At 41.7% G+C, this 21,744-nt stretch overlaps 1 protein-coding gene across 4 annotated transcripts; it reads right to left on the bottom strand.

Annotated features, from left to right (window-relative positions):
* Positions 1-14,154: 14,154 nt before the first annotated feature.
* Positions 14,155-21,705, bottom strand: rmi1 (RMI1, RecQ mediated genome instability 1, homolog (S. cerevisiae)). Of its 4 annotated transcripts, none has more exons than XM_034542450.1 (9): positions 21,627-21,705; positions 20,743-20,962; positions 19,457-19,567; positions 18,697-18,846; positions 17,653-17,723; positions 17,170-17,293; positions 16,880-16,958; positions 16,545-16,734; positions 14,155-16,096 (listed from the first exon to the last, which is right to left on the bottom strand). In XM_034542450.1, exons 2-9 carry the CDS (start codon positions 20,902-20,904, stop codon positions 14,914-14,916), a joined length of 2,070 nt encoding a protein of 689 aa, XP_034398341.1. In that variant the 5' UTR covers positions 20,905-20,962; positions 21,627-21,705; the 3' UTR covers positions 14,155-14,913. The 4 variants fall into 4 exon arrangements, with proteins under 4 accessions (XP_034398341.1, XP_034398343.1, XP_034398344.1 ...); XM_034542452.1 differs by having other exon boundaries at positions 20,743-21,291; positions 21,398-21,677; XM_034542453.1 differs by having other exon boundaries at positions 14,155-16,069; positions 20,743-21,291; positions 21,398-21,677.
* Between the last annotated feature and the right edge of the window lie 39 nt (positions 21,706-21,744).

The raw sequence follows: 21,744 nt of genomic DNA, 5'->3' as shown, positions 1-21,744 counted from the left end.
CATAGTAGTGACATTTTAATGATTTTTTGTTTTTCTAATGTGCATATTTTTCACCTATGTTAGTTATTAATTGTTTTATTGCTGCTCCGACCCCCTATTTACAGTTCCACCCCCAAAAGAAATTGTTCACATTTGACACATCCAGAATTCTGATAAATGCATTTTGTACCAGGCCGAACTTAATTATATACAGTATGTACATCATTTATCATATATTCCTGCTGGAACTATTTACATCAAATGTTTCTTTGTTTTCATATAGCCAAGTCCATTTTGAAAAAGCGCAGTTACAATACATCCACATTCAAAGCAAATAAGAAGGTTTAGGAGGTAGATGGAAGGAAATTAAAAGTTATGCCAGGGACTGAAAGGGTTAAATGACCAAACTAAAACTAAAAAACTATTAAAATCAAAATCAAAACTCATCATATCCTTTTGTTGAAAATCACAGTAGCTGTTTTTGCACTGGATGTGGCCTTCTATTGAAAATATTAAATTGCTTCTTCCATTGGTAAATAACACAAAAGAATAATAAAATAAAAAAGGCCTGCGAGATATACCTCCAGCATGTTCTGGGTGCACCCTGGTCTACAATAATTCTGAGGTTCCCAAACCAGATACTCTCTTCCCCCCAGCTGGGCCTTTGTCAAACTTAGTCAAACCGGCCCATCCAGTATGCAAAAAATATGCTTTAATCAAGCACCCAAACCCACCCCCCAAGCTGCAACTGTATGCATTATACAGGACTGAGTCATGGTCAGAGACGGACTGAGCGTTTCTGTGTGTGTGTGTGCGTGTGTGTGTGTGTGTGTGTGTGTGTGTGTGAGTGTGTGCCCTCTTGGATCTGAGGCACTTGGATGGAGCCTCCTTTCCACCACCCTAGAATAAACTGTCCTGGGTAGTCTGAGCAGTGTGATACTCTGATAATTGTAGCACACTCTCTGGTCAGCCTTTTTCAAAATGGGAGCCACCACCCTGATCGGCCACTCAACAGGCATGGTCCCCGACCTCCATGCAACACAGAAGACACTTGTCTACGAAGACAGTCCAACAGTGTCCAGAGCCGACAGGATCTCAGGGCTTCTCGCTGCCGAGGAACCTTTCTCACCACCTCAGCGACCTCTGCCAGGGATGGCTCTTCCCCCGAGCTTTCAAACTCGGCCTCTTCCAAGGAGGACATGTTTATAAGGTTCAGGAGTTACTTAGGACTAAGTATAGATGTGTGTGTGTGTGTGTGTGTGTGTGTGTGTGTGTGTGTGTGTGTGTGTGTTTAAGACAGAGAGAAGGGAAGAGAAGGTGGAATGTGAGATTTAGTAACTCCTAACTAAGGGATCTTTTCATCACTCGACAATTTCCCTGCACACCAATGCTTTTCTCTGCAAGTGGTGGGCCCACAGCGCGGTTGCTACATGCAACTTTCCGGCTGTGCCCGGCCGAGCCCCATGTGTCAATGACCAGATTACAGATACTCGAAGGCGAGCTCCCCAACCAGGTTTGGCTCCAGAAAGCGGCCCAGGTTCCGTTTTCCGGGAAAGGTGCTTCGACTCTGTTCCTGTCGATTTATATAGGGTCAGTGAATCTCTCTTAGTCTGGCCCCTCCCGTAGGAGCATTTTGACATGGACCCTATACCAGGAGCTGTTGCCCCTGACAACACAGCTCCCAGGGTCACTGGGGCACACAAACCTGTTCAGGTGGCTTTTAAGATCTCATTTAAAAAGAGTCCCGTGCATGGTAGAGCTGTAAATGTGATGTGTAAAACGTACCGTATGCGTATGAAACATGATTTTTGTGTCAATTCTTCTGATTACTGTTGTAATTTGCAAATGTAATTAAAACCTGTTTCACCAAGACGTTTTCACCTAGAGTCATATTTAAACATATCAAAAGGTTTGCTTTCAAGCCCCAGTAGGATAGTACACATACGGATTGTGAAATCATATCTTCCCCGTTTTTACTATATTTTCATGTTGCGTTTAGTGCAGCAGCACAGGGGAGATGGGAGGAAAGATGAAGGCGGCTAGATGGAGTGAAAGCAAGAAACACAGAGATGTAGAAAAAACACAGAGGAGAGGTTGAGGCTGAGAGTAGTGGATATTGGATTGTCATATAGCACTACTCCAACAGAAGGAGAGGGGGATGAAAAACTGAATGATGGAGATGAAGTTGTCATCCAGCAGCACTCCAAAGAGCACACAAAAGGGAGAGGAACAGACGTAGATGGTAAAAGCATGGAAAAAGGATCAAAGGAAAGTGAGCATATATAGTTAGCATATATATAGTTTGAAACATCCTATTGATTAATCTTATCAATATACACAAATATGTATGTGACTATTGTGACCAATCCCTGTTCTCTATGATTCTTCTGCCTCACAAACTTTAATTTATGCTTTAATTGCTCGTTGACACAGAGCAGAGTGAGAAATTAAACAGGAGAATCCCTGACGAACGTGTCCAGACAGAGAGACGATCTGCTACAATAATTGTGATGAACAGCGGAGAGGCATGTTTCTCAACAGAAAATGACTCACAAAAGTAATCATGTTAGTCAAAAGGACATTAGTTATACAAAAACCTACGCAGCGGTCACACCATTTTGAAAGTGTTTTGTTTGAAATCCTGTACAAAACCTTGAACACATGGTTGTCTTGGAGTGTTGCAATTTGTCCTTTTCATGTCCCTTTGAATTTGATGTTATGGTTTGGATATAAATATGCTATAATCTGTATTTAGAGAAACAGTGCAGAAACTGAAAGATGGTTTTCTTTAAGTGTCACTGTCAATGAATGTGTCTCTTTTAAATAAACACATAAAAAAAATCCAGTGTGTAAAAATTAAAAACGACACCTGCCATGAAAATAAAGTGTGAATTATATTTAGTTTGAGATCATAATAAACTGTAATTAATCGTGGTCACTGGATGATCTTGGAGTGATGTAATATGTCCTTTCCCAAAATGTACACTCTACTGTACTGTATGATTGTGCACACTGTGTTTTCTGTTTTCTTAAAATATTTCTCCCTTTTTGCAAGGCTGGAAAATTATTAAAACAACTGAACAGAAATTCGAGACATTAGCTTTTTGCTTAGAGGTTACGCTAATACAAAAGAGAGATACTCCATTTTAAGGGGTGAAAGAAGTAATCCTTCACTTTAATTAACATTATTATGACCACAATGTAAAAATACTCCATTAGAAGTAATTGCCCACCATTGAAAATGTAAAAAGAAAATATCAAAATTCAAGTACTCAATGCAGAAACATGGCCCATGTGAGCGCTACACTAATATATATTATGTGATTATATAATTGTGAGGATTATTATTTGCAACTGGCTGAGGTACAGATTGGTTTCTTTTTTATAGGACTGCAACTTTTTCATTATGGATTAATATACTGATTATCTTAATTGATTGAGTGTTTGAGTTGAAAGGAAATGAGAGAATAGTGAGAAATGCCAAACATAATTAACCAGTGGCCAAAGTGACACATTCATATGCGTGTTATGTTCAGCCCTCTTAATTTCTAAATGATTCCTCCTCGGTGGCAAACGGTCATTAATCCCATTGAACCTCCTGTAATTCAAAATGTCAAAATTAAACTAATAGTTTGACATTTTGGGAAATGCAATTATTTGCTTGTTGTTCTGGGAGTTGAATGAGAAGATCAACACCGCTCTCATATCTGTAGTGGAACCAGCAGCCGCTTAGCTGAGCTGAGCTTTGTATGAAGGCCAGACAGAGATCCAAAGATAACAGAACCTTGCACCACCTTGAAGGCTCACTAATGAACACATCATATCTCAAAGCAAATTTTTTTTTTCCATTTTTAATGGGATTTTATGTGCTGGACTATTTCCTGGTCAGGACCAGAAACTACCTGGAGTCTTCGCTTGTTGCCTGGCAACTGGTCCTGGTCCTGCCTGAGATATGATGTCTTGATTAGTGCACTCTGAAGGTGTTGGAGGCAGATGTGTGCCCATTGGACCATTGTTTCCCTGTTTTTAGATATTATGCTGAGCAGAGCTAATTGGCTTTATATGTAACGTGTAATGAATATATCTGTATATACCAGAGGGCCGATGAGGTGTATGCATCTCCCCCTATGATCGCCCCTGACGTCACACCAGTGAGCATGTTATTTGTGTGGTTATTAGCCGTCTTTTTGCTGCCCATTGGAGTGGGAACCTGAACTAGACGTTCATGTTTAAAAGAAATATTAAACAGATCAATAGATTGTACACCAACGTTACGTGGCCCCGTTAAATACCTGACGCTGGCTGCATTTCATTTGTGGTGCACAGCTCTCCTTTAAATGATCTGCCAGGACTTTAAAGACCACCGAATCCAGACCGGGCTAGACCTGAACATGTTGCTTCTCTGGATCAACTGCATTCAGGAGTGTGGGAGATTCAGGAGTCCAGAGTGTGCTTGCCGTTTGTTCTGACAAATAATGCCTTCAACAACACCCGTTGGTGCCAGGTTCTGAGAAAAACCTCTGCCCTCCATCCCATGTACTTTCACCCCTGCTGGGAGAGCTAGCACAGACACACATGGGCACACAAGCTGCACACGAGAACACACCAACGCGCATACGCTTGCTGACCAACACACACACACTCTTTCTCTGTCATTCACACACACACACACACACACGCAGATAAATTCCCTGGACGCCAGGCGGGGGGTCTGGCTGGGACCGAGATGGACACATGCTGGGATCAGAGCAGCAGTGTGTGATTCACATCTTTCTCTCTCTCTCTATCCCTCTTTCAATCTTTCGCTTCCTTCTTTCTCTTCTCATTGACACCCCGCCCACCTCTCCCTGCTCTGTTTACCCTCCCCAGGCCTTTGAAAACCTGAGTGTTTCAAATGTATTCTGCACACAAACTCATCTGAGGACCTTTCCTGAACCTATAGAGGCAATTAGATATTTGTGATTGAGATCTGGTGATTTTAGCTTTCCCTCCATCTCCTTCAACGAACCATGTGTTTTCTGTCTTGACAATTTCCTCCTTCCCTCTGTCCTCATTTCATGTAGCTAGCTGGGTACCAAACTCCTCATTAGTCTAATTTAGAGAGCATGCCGCTCCCCTAATGGCCTCAGGGGCCCAAAGAATATCAAGGGATGTTTAATTTTTTTATTCTATTCAGGCTTTACACTCATGTCATCCCTCCACCAGCTCTTCAACCCATCTTTCCATCAGTTCGGATCCCATTTACTGTCTCTCCACAAAGCTACTAAAGCTACCAAAAGATGGCTCCAACCTTTTCTTATTTGTTTTTGAGTGGAGGAGGGGAAGGACACACATTTTAAAAGCATATCAAAGCACCACATCTCTTCCCTATAATTCATCAAATATTTTCAAGGCATCCAACAAGTGTTTACATGTTTTATTGTTGTTCATGCTGGATATGTACTGATTTAACTCTATCGTTTTCTGAATTAGACAAATCTCCATGGTTACTGAGTCAGTGGAGAGCAGGTGGAGGGCCCTTGAGGATGCATTAGGACCTTATGCAAAGAGGAGATGCATCTCAGCTGTATATTGTGCATCAAGCCTGTTTCAAGAGCCAATGCAGACTTCATCGGTTCAGCCTAGAAGTCCTCAGCTCGCTGCACATCTAGACCAATCTGGATGACAAGGTAATGAATATGCATAAAGACATATAAATACAATTGTAAAGTGAAGTGAAGACAAAACTACTTTGAAAGAAAAACCTATTTGTATATGTTACTTTTTATTTCTTTGGTAAAAGTTATATACATACAGTACATAAAAAGCAGTTTTTGTAATGACTGTCTAAACACAATAAGCCTGTAATAATAAGTTGCTTGAGATAGTGAACAAGCGAACAATTGTACAGAGCAACAAAGAAAAAAACATGTTTTATCAAAGGAAAGGTTAGAAAGAGAAAAAAGTGAATAGCAATAAAATACAGGTGAGGTAGAAACCCACTATGAAAAGAAATCACATCTTCGAGGAAAAAGTAGATATAAAAACAACGATTTAAAAAATGTCTTCCCTTCCCCTCTTCATCCTCCTCTTCGATTCTTTTCCACTGTTGTATTCAGGCTGTTCAAGTTGAATTCTCAGCTTTCTTCAGTAACGGATGATTGAATTGAGTATCTTAATAGCAGAGGGCATCAACATGCGGATGGGGAGGTGATTTTAAGGGGCCGCGTGGAAATAAATGAATATAGAAACTGCAAACTTACATCTGTTTACAAAAGCTTATTGTAGGTTGCAGTGCTGATGCATGACATTTCTTTTTTTTTTCCAGGCCTGTGCTAACTGACTGAACATTACCTTGAAACATTAAGCAAAAGTGCCAAAAACCACCAAGCAGAAACTAAAACCATAGTCCGAGAACCACTCTCCCTAATGTTAAAATTGAATAAATCATTCACTAGATTCAAGATTTACATTTTCGAACATTATGGAAAGCTCAATAAAACACAATTAGGCACCATTGACGTCAATAGAAAACAAACGTGGCTACAGGGCATGATGTAGTGTGATAATGTATTCTAATGGTCAAGCAGCAGTTAGCAGCCAGCTGGACCATTTCTGATCGGGTCCATTAGAAGACTTGATAATGTCCCCATGGACATCCAAGACTTGTGAGTGTGCATAAATTAATCAGTCATTTTGATTGTTTGTATAATTTGTATGTCATTTTTCCTCCTTCTACAACCTAACCCTGTTCTTCCCCCAAATGTTACAGCTTATTTGGCTTTGTGTTTAGGTGTGTGTGTGTGTGTGTGCGTGCGTGCGTGCGTGCGTGCGTGCGTGTGTGTGTGTGTGAGAGCGAGCGAGAGAGAGAGAAAGAGAGAGCATTACTACTTACAGTAAATACAAACATGATGTTCCGTAACAACCAATTTAAGCGTTATAGCTGATGAGAAACCGCGGATAAGAGTGAGATGTAATTACAATGCCAACAGAAGCCAGGTAGCATTGGCACCTGATGCTGAGCCCCGCAATGCAGAGTTGAAAACACGGTTTTCAAATTGATGGCCAGAGTTTCTCACACGTTTTCACATTCTCCACCGTTAATTTGTGTTCGTATAAATATATATTCAGCCCGGCTCTGAGTTTCTCCCAGTTTCGTCAAATTACTCCCAGGACGTTATTGTAACTACAGCATTGTGTCTGAAACATATACATTTGCTATATGTTTACCACAGGCCCCCTACTATAACGTCATATCCGTATATCCTTCCGCTAACTTCAAAGCACTCACAGGCATTCATTCAAAGCACAAATTTAAATCCCAAAGGAGCTTTCTGAACGTCAATATAGCAGCACATAACTATTTGCGATGTAAAGATAGAGCAGTAAATGAAGTCGCTCTCTCCCCATGCGTTCGTGTTCCCAGCTTCTCCTTGTTTGGTTGACACAGCCGGGCCAGCTGTTTGTGCGTTTAAAGCATGTTAGGGCATGTGAGCGCCCCCCCACTGGCCAGCTCGCAGCCGCAACTCTGCATTCTTCTCATGCGGTGGTTTCAGCTGATGAAGCCGCCCTGAATGACAGCGTTAGTGTACGTAAAACTGTGAGCTCTGTCAGCACATTTACTATTGTTCATACTGTTAGCGCAGTTAGCACCATTATTAACTACGAGACCTCCGAATAGATTGTCGGAGTAACATTTGGGATGAACTGAAGTGTTTGTAAGGAGACAATAAATCTTCCGAAGAAGCATTATTAAAACAACGAATGTTTCTCTAAGTACACGGTATTATATGTAGCTGCTATATCTGAGAGAACCCTTGTTGTACTTTTCCTAGATACTACATGTCAGGAAATAGTTGTGCAACATGTGGGCAGAAACAGGAGAACAAAGCCCCAGTGAATGTATTTGGGCTGTTATTTTTGTATAAATTTGTTCCTGGTGTTTGCTAACACAGTGAATATGAATCATTAATTTCCTACACAGATAATAATCCTGTAAGGTGCAGCAAGCTTTTTCAGTATTATAAACCATAGCAATAAAATACAGTGTAGTATAATACAAAGAAATAGATAATTTCTTGCTGTCAAAAGGATGTAATTCTGTCTAAAATTATATTTGAAATTAAATATTTTTGTGGAGGCAAACGAGACACACTGCTATTATTATATAGTTAGAAAAAGGAATTAACTGCAGAGAATACAACATCAGTTTTATTCCACTAATAAGAGGAAGAAAAGGAACCAGAATAAGGAGAAAGGAGAAAGAACAAGTGAGAGAAAGAGACACTGGAGGGTGAGGAAGAGATAAAAGCACAGAATAACAATACAATAACATAAGAGCAAAGGCTGGGAGGCGGGTTGTGTATCGCCTTCAGCAGTGATTTCTGCAATTTTTTCCAAGGACAGCCTGAGGCTTTTTACCTGCATGCCAATCACTACGATAACAACACAACCAATTGCCAAACAGCCTTTCAGTCTCTAGGTGTGTTGTGTGTATATGTGTGAGAGATGGTGTGAGATGATGTATAATTTGGATTCACACTGATGACACTCATAATGGCTCTCATTTTAACCTTTATTTCTCTGCACTCTTAGGCGCATGCTAAAAACATGAACTTTTTCTAGGTTAAAACATGTATTACTGTATAGAGCTCCCATTCAGAGTAATCATTCTCTATACCTCCAAATGTCTTTCACTAATTTCCCCTTAATTCCTTCTTGTCCCAATGGTTTCCTGATGGTGACCTTTTGTTTCATATCCTGCCTCATGAATCGAAGGCATTAACTCACTCTCTCTCTCTCTCACACACACACACAACACACACACACACACACACACGCAAACAGGCGCACATACTACATTAATGAACACGCTAACAACATACACTACTGCAATGCCTTCATTAAACAATGTGACCAGATGACAAAAAGATCAACTGCAGTAATAACACATAACAGGAATTCAGTGACGGCGCCTCGACCCTGATCAGCTGGCTGACGACTGATAGACCGGCTCACTCTTCAGAGAGTTCAAAGAGCCCCGGTGACCTGGACAGTACGTTTGATACAATGGCTGTCATGGGCCTGTTTGTCTGTAGTCTTTTCCAGCCTGCGTATTCTCTGGATATTAACTAGGGGTAAAGAATAAGACTTCATGATGTTCAAGAGGTGTAAGGGCGAAGCGAAAGCACTCTGCACAGCTTGTCCAATTACCTTCCTAATGGCCAGCTTGTCAGGCTGCCTCGTCTCTGTGGAGAAAGAAAGGACAAGTGGGGGTAGCGATCCATTCTCTTCCTTGTCACAGCAAAATCCCCCATTCGTCTCTTTATATGGTACCTTTGCTTTCTTTTCTTTTAAGCCCTGCTGCTCAAGTACATCCTGCTCAAATCCAAATGGTCGTAATGCCTCGCTAGGATGAGAGTAGGATGGAGAGAGAGGCCAGCTGTACTGTGGGCCTGTCAATCATCCGTCTACACTCTTTCAGAATTGCCTGAGCGTTAATCGGCTTTCCCATTAAGTCTAGTTAACCACCATCAGTAGGTCAAAGACCGGATTAATTGTTTCTCATTAATTGCAAGATTACATTTTCAAAATCATTGCGGTCTTTTCATATCTTGCTCTTCAGACATTGTTTCTATCAAAGGAAAGACGGTGCACTCGTTTTACTGTTGAAATATATTCCACAATGTCTTAATTGTGTGTGTTTTTTTTATGGTTTATAATATTGTTGTCTTAGAATGGCTGTTGTATTAAAGGTATGTCTACTAAAGTATTATAGGCTTTGTCCCCAATCACTTCTCTTTTAATGGCCAGTATGAACAGGAGGAAGGATTACATCCAGCAAAACCTGTTTCAGCGTTCATACGGGCACCTGGCGGTTGTTTTTAGACAGACTTGAAAAATCATCAACCTATTCTTTTATACTTAGAGGCTATCCAGGGCACGCACACCCATGATCTGGTTGTGTTTTGGAACAGGTGGTTCTTGGTGCCCTTTCAAATGGATGCGGTTATTGATCCCAACCCTTTGACGGCCATAAAGGACTTAAAGATCAAAGCTAACCGAGCTGTTGTTGTGGTCTTCTCCACGCTGCTCGCTCAGCGACTGCAGCACCATCTCATAAACGCTGGCTGGAGATTGCAATGGCCCATCTCCACCTGCTAAAGCACAGCCTACTGCTCTTGGATCAGCCAGGAAGTAACTATATATTTACTCAAGCATACAGCTGTAGTTAAGTACAAAATGGAAGTACCTGTACTGTACCTGAGTATTTTCATTGTGTGCTTCTTGACAGTTTTCGGTGTTGCTTCGCAGATTCAGATTTTTATTAAGGAGACATATTATGCTCACTTGTGTTTTTTTTCTAGAACATGTTAAAAAGCTCTTTTAGTTTTCTCAAGCTCTCTGAATTTACCTGTAATTCCCCTCCGTCTGAAAAGGCGCCACGTTAGTGCGTTTCAGTGGAATGACGTCGCTACAGCTTGGGTCCATGTTTACTTCCTGTCAGCTGATGTCACTCACATACGATTGCAACCGGAAATAGACCGGGACACATTTTTTATAGTGTGTGACGGTAAAAATATGTTTTGTTTTGTGGACTGGTTCAAGGGCAGAGCAATAGGGAGGATGGGAAGGAGGACAGGTGGCCATATGCCTTATGGCCATCTGTCCTCCTTCCCATCACCAATACACTCTGTTCTTAGTGGGCCCTGGAGGGGGGTGCATGTGCTTGTATAAATCACGATGTAATACAATGTATGAATCAAGAGATTTCGGCAGCTCACTGAGATACGTGGCTGTTGAACCCTTTTCCCAGCTTGCAAGCTTGAATAAACGGAAAGACAACTTTGATTCCTTCCCTCTGTTTGTTGCAATTGAATATTTGAACCACAACTCTCCACCTGATCAAACATAGAAATATTCCACCACAAGTGGCATCACAATCGTAGGTGCATCGTGCGAGATGGGGATTGCCTCTCAACGGCTCACAACATGGCGACGTCGGAGACGGCATCAACAGCTTCAACTACAGCAAACATGCTGACAGAGCTCGCAGTTTTTAACCTAAGGGCGAACCGAAAGGCCAGGCTTACAGGCTTTGTGTTTTTCTCCATGGATTGACTGTTATAATTAATATAATTAATAATATATTTTGCAGAAACGGGCCAATCTACATGGTGAGTTTTACTTGTGGTAATGATTTAATACCAAAACCATTGTATTTCTACACCGTTGTATTCTTACTTTTACTTAATATCTGAGTATTTCTCCACAACTAAAGATCAGGCAACTATTTTTGATCTCCAAATCTCCATTGATTGTATCTTTTTAGTTTACTTGTTCCTCTTAGATATTATGTACTCCAGGCTGGAGTTAATGCCAATAGTTCATTTAAATATTTGAATAAAAATAAAAATGAGATGTCTTATTTTATAGATCTATATGTTGAAACATTGCCATATTAATTGTGCTTTAATTTACAATACCCACACCAAAACCTTTAAAACTATTAAAAAAACACGCCTGAAAACTTTGTTATGAGCCCTTAATACCATCCATCCCATCCATCCATTTTCAATACCGCTTATCCTCATTAGGGTTGCGGGGGCACTGGAGCCTATCCCAGCTGACATAGGGCGAAGGCAGGGGACACCCTGAACGGGCCGCCAGTCCATCGAGGGCACATGTAGGGACATACAACCATTCACTCTCACATTCACACCTATGGGCAATTTAGAGATCAATGAACCTGCAGCATGTCTTTGGACTGTGGGAGGAAGCCGGAGAGCCCGGAGAGAACCCACGCTGCCACGGGGAGAACATGCAAACTCCACACAGAAGGACCGCTCCGACCGGGAATTGAACCCACGGCCCTCTTGCTGTGAGGCGACAGTGCTAGCCACTACACCACCGTGCAGCCGTGCCCTTAATACCTTCTTTTCAAATCCCAATAACCATCCACCCAGATGAGCCAAAACAAAGTATAAAGGTACTTTATTGTTTCCTTCGTCCGAGTTCCTCATATTTTTCAATTCCTTTAATGATTCACATCCTCAAGCCCCAGAAAGCACACACACACACACACACACACACACACACACACACACACACACACACACACACACACGTAAAGAGGTATGTTTTTGCCTTGAAGAGAAACCATTTGCTCATTTTGATGGAGGCCTAAAAGAGAGGTTGAGTTGTCTAAGTGGATTTTTCATTACTAAATGTAATAGGGCAAAAAAAATGACATATGCTGCAGCAGGAGGGGTATTAGAATTGCTCATGTACTTTTTTCATTGATATTTGTAATGACCAAAAGAGGTACAGTGCAGCTGTATATGAACATTAGTGAAATTAGCGCAGTGCTCTGTCTCCAATGTGAGCGCACTGTCCCTCCTGGCTCAGTCTCCTCCACTCGTCTGCTCTCTGCAATTTGGAAAGGTACATCCAAACTCACAGGGGAATGAAAAAGCATATTTTTTTCTCCCTGCTACCGCTCCGGACTGAGACAGAAGTGGAAGACTAACATAGAGGAAATCATATTGCAAATGGAAAGCAATTAGGGTTGTCGAGTACTTTCTCATGCTTCTGAAATATGTCGATTATCATGTGTTGCTGAATAAAAAACTTTTAAAGACTAAAAAATTGTAATTTCCTCAGATGACAGTGCAGTCCAGCCTTTCAATGAACCTCCAAATCAGAGTGACCATGTCATACATTTAGGAGGAAATGATCTCAAATCTCTGAGAGAAGGATTCCTGCTGGAAATGTTTGGTTCATGTCCTGTGTCCTGTTTTTGTTCACGCCCATTTCCGTCTTGAAAAGGCATTTATATATTATTTAAGTACTCAGAGCTTAACTTAAGAAAAATAAACAATACTAAAGTATTGCATTGAACATTTAATTCAATTAAATATAAAGATAAATAAAAATAAAACAAGCGACTATGCAAATGTTTAAATGTAGAGATGTTTGAAGTGAGGTTAATTCTGACTACTTTACTGTCTCCAAAAATTCATATTTTTTATAAGCTTTAAACAACATTCCTTTAAATAAAATGTAATTTACATGTTCATGTTCTATTCAATTTACCCTTTAATTCAAACCATGTTTGAGCTTTTTATAGCTCTACATTATAGATCAAGAAACCATCATATCCAGCTGTTTTTGACTTTCAACACAATTTGTGATGAGGAAATTGATAACAGCTCTTTTAAATACTTTCATTTAATAGTAGTACACTTATATGTGGACCTTAACTTCTCTTATTCTTCATGTAGTAATTTCTTCATTCTTCTCGTTTCTCGTTTATTTAATACCTGAATGACACAACAATAAACAAAGAAAACACTTATTCAGGAAATGTATTTTCTCATAAATGTGTGAAAGGTGTAAATAGCTACAGGGTCATTCATTACCAGTTAAATATATACAGTATGTATACAGTGACGTTTAACTGCAGGATCACTGTGGCAACACTCCCCTTTTCTTTCATTTACTCCATCACCCAAAATGTATTCCAATTGTATCCCCTATGGGTTGCTGCCCCCCCCCGCCCCGCCCCGCCCCGCCCCGCCCGTCCTCCCGCCTCCATCGTATCAGGCCTCATTAGCACATAACAGGTTATCGACATGCATAGCAGGGCCCTGATTTAGACATTCAACCTGATTATCCCCTAATGAAGAGACCAGCTACCCGAAAGGAAGTGCACACAGTGCCATAACACAAAAAGAAACATGACCCCCCCCCCCCCCCCCCCCCCCCCCCCCCCCCCCCCCCCCCCCCCCCCCCCCCCCCCCCCACACACACACACACAATGTAAGCACACATACGTACAAACATACATTCACATTCTGTCGGGCCTTTCCTCGCCTGTGTCCTCAGTGTGCTCATTTTCACACTGAGGCAATTGAAGTGTGAGATACTGACACCTAATTTGAGTCAGTACAAATCAATGAGTGGTACAAATGGTTGAGATGTTTCATCTTTAGGAGACGTTTCTGAAGAGCTACAAGACCAGACTACCGGCCTACATTTCATTACAATGATGTGCTCTTAAAACGGTGCATATCTCAAATAAAGCTATGACAAACCAAATGAAACGCTGCTACGATGTTGGGTTATTGTTTCCCTTTTTTCTTGAGGAATATGATACTCAATATGATACTCATTTGACGAGGAGAAATGGAAATATAAAATTACCAGCGAGCGCTTACTTCAAGCATGTTTTATTAGTCAAAGAGTGCGAGGAAATTGTAAAACATTCAGAACAATTTCATTTCAATATACAGTAAATACAGGCAAGGCATCACATTTGGGGTTTATTGATCAAAGACAAAAACAGATGAGGCTCTATAATGAAAGAAATAATCATGGCCTCTCCTTTATCTCCCATCACCTTTGTGGGAGTTCATTAAAGACCCACGCTGCCCTTGGATATTCAATAATTTTTCAGTCATAAGTAATGGATGTACAAAGTCTGGCAATTCATTACAACAATCATAGTATGAATTATATTCCCTTCTCTCATCTCACATGCTCCACTCTTCTCTTCACATAGTTATTAATATTACATACAATTTGGGAGTTTGAAAGCATATGTTGATAACCGACGGTGTAGATATTAAAGACCTGTTTACTTTGCTTGAGATTGATGCCGTTCATTTCAAGCAGAAAATAGCTCTTTGAATAGATGAATGGAATGCTCTAATGAGACAGAATGCCACGTTTCACATATAGCAGATGGGATGCATTGCAACACACTGCCTGCTGATCATCTGACATCCAGTTCACACATTCTGCTCTCCAAATCTAAAGCAGAAGGGCAGGTTGATCACCAATTTGAAGAAAAAGAGAAACCACCATTTTTTTTTTTGCTTATGTTTCCAATTTTCCAAAAAGGCAATATACTTCTCCGCTGCCTGTAATGTTCTCATTATCAGCCACTTCCTCTCAAACACTCCTGTCTTTCAGCCTCTGCTCCAGCTCCTGGAATACTTTCTCATTGACGGGGTCCGCCTTAGTCACCAAAGCTTTGCTGCCGCCTGGTTCAAACACGATGGTCATAACACAGCACATGTCCACCAGCCCTTCCTGACACCTCCTCATCCCAGTGTCCAGCTCACCTCTCCGGGCTGGGTCACGCTTCAGAGCCGCCTTTCCCGCCACCGAGAAGCCCAGCAGGCCCGTCAAAACCGCATCGGACAGCTCCACGTCCAAGTAACCGGTTCCATCGGATATTGTGGCGCCGACGCGCCAAAGGCCGTTGTTGCTGCTCAGTTTCCCCACGAGAGTCACAATGAAAGCTTTGACTCGGATCTCTGTGGTGTGAGGTTGCGGTTTGGACGTCATCTCCTCGAGCAGGCACACATATGTAAAAGGTGGGGATGTCAGAGTGAGAGCAGGGACCGAGCCGTCACTCTGCCGGTCTATGTCAATAGGTTCAAATTCTGCAACATTTGGGTTACAAAGTTGCCCCTGAGGAGTGTTGTGTGAGCCCTCAAATGAAAACCTTTCTGTTTTGTTGGTGAAGCTCTCTCGGTCTCTACTTGGTCCTTGTTGAACAGGGAGCTGATTTGACCCTTCAGTCCAATCAGTTTCTACCTCTGCAAGAAAGCAGTCCATATCGTCATCCATGACATCATTGTTGTCATTAGTAACAAAGCCTAACTCATGTGATGCTGCTGCTGGGGCCAAGACCTGCCCTACAGCTTCTATAAGACAGCCTTGATTGTCTCTTTTCGGTGGGGTGGATCTTGAGTTGCTGGAACTAAGCCGTGACCCAGAGCCCCGATTCAAACTGTGCTGCTCACACTGAGCAGTTTGGGCTTTTGTTGCCCTGTTAGGATTTCCCGTTATTCTGTCGCTGCTCTGTGGCGTGCTTCTGTGACTGCTGACAGACTGCGTGGTAACATTGTTACTTTGTGGAAAAACCACACTGTCCAACTCATTCAGAGGAAGATCGTCAAAGTCTTCATCAGGAAAGTCCTCGACTGCCATGGTGAGTTCGGAGCCCCGCTGTTGAATGGAGATTTCGGGCTCCTCTTGTTCGGTACCGTGGTGATGACCTTGGACCGAACCACCTCTGTTGCTCTGGGCCGAGCCACTTCTGTAAGAGCGGGCAGAGGCTTCATTTCTGCAAGAGACCAGCCAAAGATGTTGGACTGAAACAATAAAGCTTCAAACCAGCAAGTGGGGCCAATGTGGCAGAACGATACCCAAACAATTAAACTATTGCTGTAGAGCTCATGTCAGAACATTTTACGCTCCATCCACACAGAAACAAGGAGATCAAGATATAAGAGAAGTCAGATATTACTAAAAACTGTTCCAAGCCTTTGTCGTTTCATTTGTTTCTGACTGTGCAGGAAATTGGTGCTCAGAGGACGAAAATCATATGTACAAGATGTCCATCTATAGGAATCAGTAAGTGCTTATTGCTTCACAAAGTAGAAGGAAACATTAATGCTGAGATTTCTTCTGAAGACACACATTATGCTAAAATTCAAAATGTCAAGGTATATTTGCCCGGCGGTGAACACCGGAGGAGATCCAGCATCAAAATGTCAACGTTAACCACCCACCTGGAGGAGGCTGTCGAGAAAAGGCTCCTCATAGAAGAACTTCTCGAGGACAGAGTGGCAGTCTCACTGAGCGTCCCGTAGCCACTGTCTGGAACAGGCCCCACCTGAACCCTTTCCACCTCCTCCTGGGCCTCCAGACTGGCCAACAACTCTGCATCATCTAGCTCCAGGTCCTCCACTTCCTGGTTTCCTGAGGAGAAAACAAACAAGGCACAACATCATGATTATGTTCAATTCTAAAATGGCTAGCTTAAAATAAGAATTAAGGCGTCCATTTTCCTTCTTAAAACAGGCCTTATTTTATATTAAATCCAAATTGATGAAATGAACCGAACCATGTACTGGTGCTGGGGGGGGCTCTCCCCCCTCTTGCTTCTCCTCAGGAAGTCCCAGCGTCCGACACAGCACCTTGCCCTGTCAGAGTAGAAATATACCACTGAGCCTGCATACATTATTGCATGTTATACGCCGCTGTATGACAACAGCTGGGATTTTGTATATGTCTTTGCTTTACAATCCAAGTGATTAAGACCAAAATATATTCCCATCAAATACAAAATACAAAACTAACTAAGAAAACACAATTAAATCTGCTTTTGATAGACAACCGAAACCAACAGCGTACCGGGTTATTCCTCTCCACCAGGTCCTCCACTTCACCACCCAGAACCTTGATGTTGGACGGCCCCAACAGGAGCATCCCGAGTCGGCAGACCATCTGGCCTTGCAGCTGCAGCTTCACACCAGGCCTGAGGGTTACAAGAGTCAACAATTAAACCTTTTTTTTTTTTTTTTAAATATGCAATGGAAGTTTCAGTTAAATCAATCACGTTTTCTTTATTTTTGGAGAAACTGGCAGTGACGTGGCAGTAAGTAATATGTTTATTAATTTGATTAATTCAATTTCCACAAAAAAAAAATCTAAGATAACATACAATGAAATAAAAGCGTTCCCTTTATATAGTAACATAACATATTCCTCAATCAAAGACACTATTGCTGAATAAAAAAGAAAGAAAGAAAGCAACAAAGAGAAAGTCATGGTCGGTCTCTTTACGCGGTTTGACACCACAATGCAGGTATAATGTTCAACAGATGGGTTCTTCACCTTAGAGCTGTGCTGAGTGCAGGGACAGACTGATACTCCATGGCCTCCAAGCTCTGTACTCCATCTGTCACCTGTTCCACAGAGAGAGTGTATTTGACCAGGAAAAAGCTGGACAGGGAAATCCTTGTGACATTATAGCAGATTTAAATTCTCAAATTATTTCCACAGAGGGTTAAACATTATTGCTGCCCTAGTGGCCCCAAGTTTCCCCGACAATGTCTGAGGAATTCTAAAAGTAGAAGATCAACTGGCATAAACACACATTTCTATGCATTTTCAGTGGTAGATTATTGAGGTGCAAAACATCCCAAAACCAGTGAAGCTGATGAAAGCGTATCCGAACACATCTGCTTTATTAACCTGCCCTTTGACCGCTGTGCGTCTTTGCATGATTCCTAGTATTGTGAGACTTCAGATCTCAGAAACAGTAAAAAAAAAAAATTAAAACTGTCACTGCAACGTTTCTAAGCAACACCAGCACTATTCTTGAGAAACCATAGAGCTGTGACAAGTGTAACACTTAGGGTGAAAATGAAAGTCTGCGCTTATATGCCAGCAATTTACTCTTTCATATGCTGATTGTACCTGTCCACTCTGATTCAGCTAGGAAGAAAAGCTGAATTCTGCATTGTTGTAAACACATAAAGATAAAGTCTGCTCATAGATATGGTTGTACACTTGATCGAGTAGAATTGTACACACTGGTAAATAGTGTCACACTGTATTTATGTCAAATACACTTGAGTCCCTTGCAGCACATTTAAGATTCCTAAAAGTGTCTTTTTGCTTTCAGCCTATTGTGATCAAGCCTTTTAATAATAATAATAATAATAATAATAATAATAATAATACAGCTCCTAAACTTGGTCTTGTTTAACACAACGATGAGGTTGTCTAAGTTTAGAGGCAGACGACTTGCATCATACATTCTGTTTGTGTAAGGTTATTGCTGTCCACTCGGGCGTTATTTTACAACGTATAATAAAAATTAAAATGAATTCAAGATTTCCTTTATACCGACTGTATTTCATACATGTCTCTGACCTGCATTAGCAGCATACGGGTTGGTCTGGCTTCCCAGGCCCTCTGGGTGAACTGTGTGACAGCAGACACCTCGTCGTTGGTACAATCTGAGCCCCTCCACTTCTGCATCTGACTGTACGCAGGCTGACTGACGTCCAGTAATGAGTCAACCTAAATCAGAGTGGGACCTTTGATTACGTTGCATTTCCCCTGCAAATTAATTTCCTGAGAATCTAGGGAAATAAACTGCGGTCTTACAACTAAACAATTGAAACATACTGTACGTGAGAATTTCCAGTCTTATTTGTGAGTGAAACCTCTACCTTGTGGCTCCCATCTTTGAGCCTTGGAAGCAATTTACATTGAATTACTCTGTCTGGTTTCCAGCTGAGTTTCCATTTTCCATAAAATGAAAAACTCAAATCCAGCGGTGATTTATTATAATATGGATTATGTTGTACTCCAGTCATCTTTTACCCACAAATTGCACGACAGTATTATTCTTGTTGTGTTTTTAGTCAATTCTGTGTAGCTTTTTAAAAATGTATTATTGAATTGCAATCTGTATTGTGCATCGTGGTAATGGTAATAAAATGCCTTGAACCACATATTTCTCAGATCCAACACAACAAACCGCCTAAATAAGCCTTCTAGGCCAACTCTGGCTAATTTATCATTTTCGACTGGTCAACGGGCACCTAGTGGTCATCTAATACAACATGCAACAATAAACATGATTAAAAAAATATAGCAATGAAATATATGATCAACAAGCCTGTACCTGGACACAGAAGGTGCCGCTGAGTTCAGTCTTCTGGGCCTGAGAGAGTCCGTCAGGGAGAACAGGGTAGCTTAGGTGCCTGAGGTCTGTCAACAGCCACTGGTCCAGTGCCTAAAATGTCACATCATGCAGAGAGGCACATGCTGGTTTAAGCTGTTGGCTGTAAGATGTTTATTTCCCAGTTCCACTGTAAGACCTATTTTATGACACTCTGTAATATCAGTTATTTGACAATATTCTGATACTATTCACTACTTCCATGACATAAATAGCCATGAAATTATGAAACGGGTCTCTTGTTCATGATATGAACATCCTCACCATAATCGTTCAAGTGCACTTCCTGTTTGAAGAGACCATGTGGGCCACTTGAAGGGACCAATATCCTGAAACCAACAGGAGTTGATCTGTGCCTTGAAAGATTTTGCATTACCCTCCTCAAGTATCGATATAAAGAAAAGAAGAAGAGATAGACGTTGGCCACGGAGTGATGCAGCTGTTCAGCAACGATATTTAGGTACACTGTGGCATACAAATGATGCAGGAAAACACACCCAGCATGACGCCACCACCAGCTGGTACAGCTGACACCAGGACAAAGCCATGCTGTTTACACAAGCCCCGCTATCAGTGTGTGCAACAGAAACCAGGATTTGCCAGACCAGAAGGTGTTCTTTCACTCCTCAATCGCCCACTTTTGCCGATCACGACCCACTGCAGTGCGATCTTTCTCCTCTCAGATGACAGTAGTGGAGCCGTGCATGGTTTTGGGCTTTTGATGCTCGTTTGCTCAAAGGTTCAATGAGTTGTGCTTTCTATGGTTGCATGTTTGTTAAGGGGTTAATTAACAACATTTGAAAATTGCAGGTTCATTTTTTGCCGATTGACTAATTATTTATATATTGGGGAAATGGCAAGGACCGTAAACTAAGACTGAGGGAATACTGGAAACAGACATCATCAGCTGTATGTTGAACACCAGACCAAATCCAGTTAATGCTGCAACTGGGAAGGGGTCAAAGGTCATCCACCAGGAGTAATTGGATACCTGGAGAGGGATCCAGAGGACATTCACATCCAATGCAAGAGACTCATCTTAAAACCGAGACAAGAGTAATCATCGCCCCTTCCAGATACAACCACCTCGTTGCCACATAACCCAAATCGTATACTTGGGTTAAATCACACATCATATCACAAGCCATCTCTCTGACAACCTGAGCAAATTCTAGACTGTGATCATTTTACATTCAGCTTGCACAGACACATCCCGATATCCTGCCAACCTGTTGGTTAATTTGCTGCTGTGACAGAGAACCTGCTCCTCCTGCTTCTTCCTGCAGCCACTCCACGCAGGCTTCCAGCCAGGCAAAGGGCACCTGGACATGCCAGGAGGACTTCAGCCAGGCCTGGGTAGCATGGACCACTGCCTGGATCTCAGGGGCCATCCTCGTCCTTTGTTTGTATTTGACTTAGACCACTTCCTGATATTTTCTCCAATGCTATCTGTTATTATATGAAGACATTCATTATTCATATTCAACTACATTTATCAGTCATGGCTTTACTCTGCATTACACATTAGCAGTTTTCAGTATATACACCTAGTGGTTCAAATGTTACATTCAATTTAATTATTTGCAAAGCACCATGCACTCCCTGGGGGTTTATAGGGAGTTTTTATGTTCAGGGATCATCTATTCTCTGATCGCCGGAATCACTTGACACCAAATATTGTGGTGATTATCGACCCAAGAGATTAGTGTATTATTATTTGTGCTGTGGTCCCATTAGCTGTAATAAGCCCTCTATCTTCAGGTGGTCACGTCTGGGTTCTGTGGAGAGAACAGATTGAGTGAGAAATGCAGGCAGTGATAGCATGCGACAGAATAATAAAAACATAAATAAATTATGTCTTAAAAAAGGTCATATAGAAGTTACCTGGGAGTCATGGAGGCAGCCTCTTCCACGAAGTGTCGTGGAAAGTAGCCAAGGCGCCAAAATTGACCAATGTTGGTGTTATGTGTCTTAGCTTCGAGTCCATACAACATGATTAACATTATAGAGGCTATTAACACCACATACAATCGCAGTTGTTGAACATAACAACTGCGCCTCTGCAAGTCTTTAGAAAGACACAACTTAAGAAAACCCTTGCCAATGATCATACCTTAAATACAGGAATAACTTGAGCAACCTGAAGATCTAACGGCACCCGGAAATGGAGCTTTTAGTGTAATGTTAGAAACGCCCCCTGCTCCTGCGATTGATGTCTGTTCTAGCCAATG

The sequence above is a fragment of the Cyclopterus lumpus genome, chromosome 9 (genome assembly GCF_009769545.1).
Source record: "Cyclopterus lumpus isolate fCycLum1 chromosome 9, fCycLum1.pri, whole genome shotgun sequence".
NCBI lineage: Eukaryota > Metazoa > Chordata > Actinopteri > Perciformes > Cyclopteridae > Cyclopterus > Cyclopterus lumpus.
This window is presented reverse-complemented; position numbering and strand designations above follow the sequence as displayed.

Excerpts from the sequence above, each read along its gene's own strand:
- rmi1 (XM_034542450.1), bottom strand. The coding sequence starts at position 20,904 with ATGGCCCCTGAGATCCAGGCAGTGGTCCATGCTACCCAGGCCTGGCTG. Across the intron at positions 17,724-18,696 it reads CCCGTATGCTGCTAATGCAG|GTGACAGATGGAGTACAGAG; the intron begins GTCAGAGACATG and ends TCTGTGGAACAG. Across the intron at positions 17,294-17,652 it reads GCACTCAGCACAGCTCTAAG|GCCTGGTGTGAAGCTGCAGC; the intron begins GTGAAGAACCCA and ends TGTAACCCTCAG.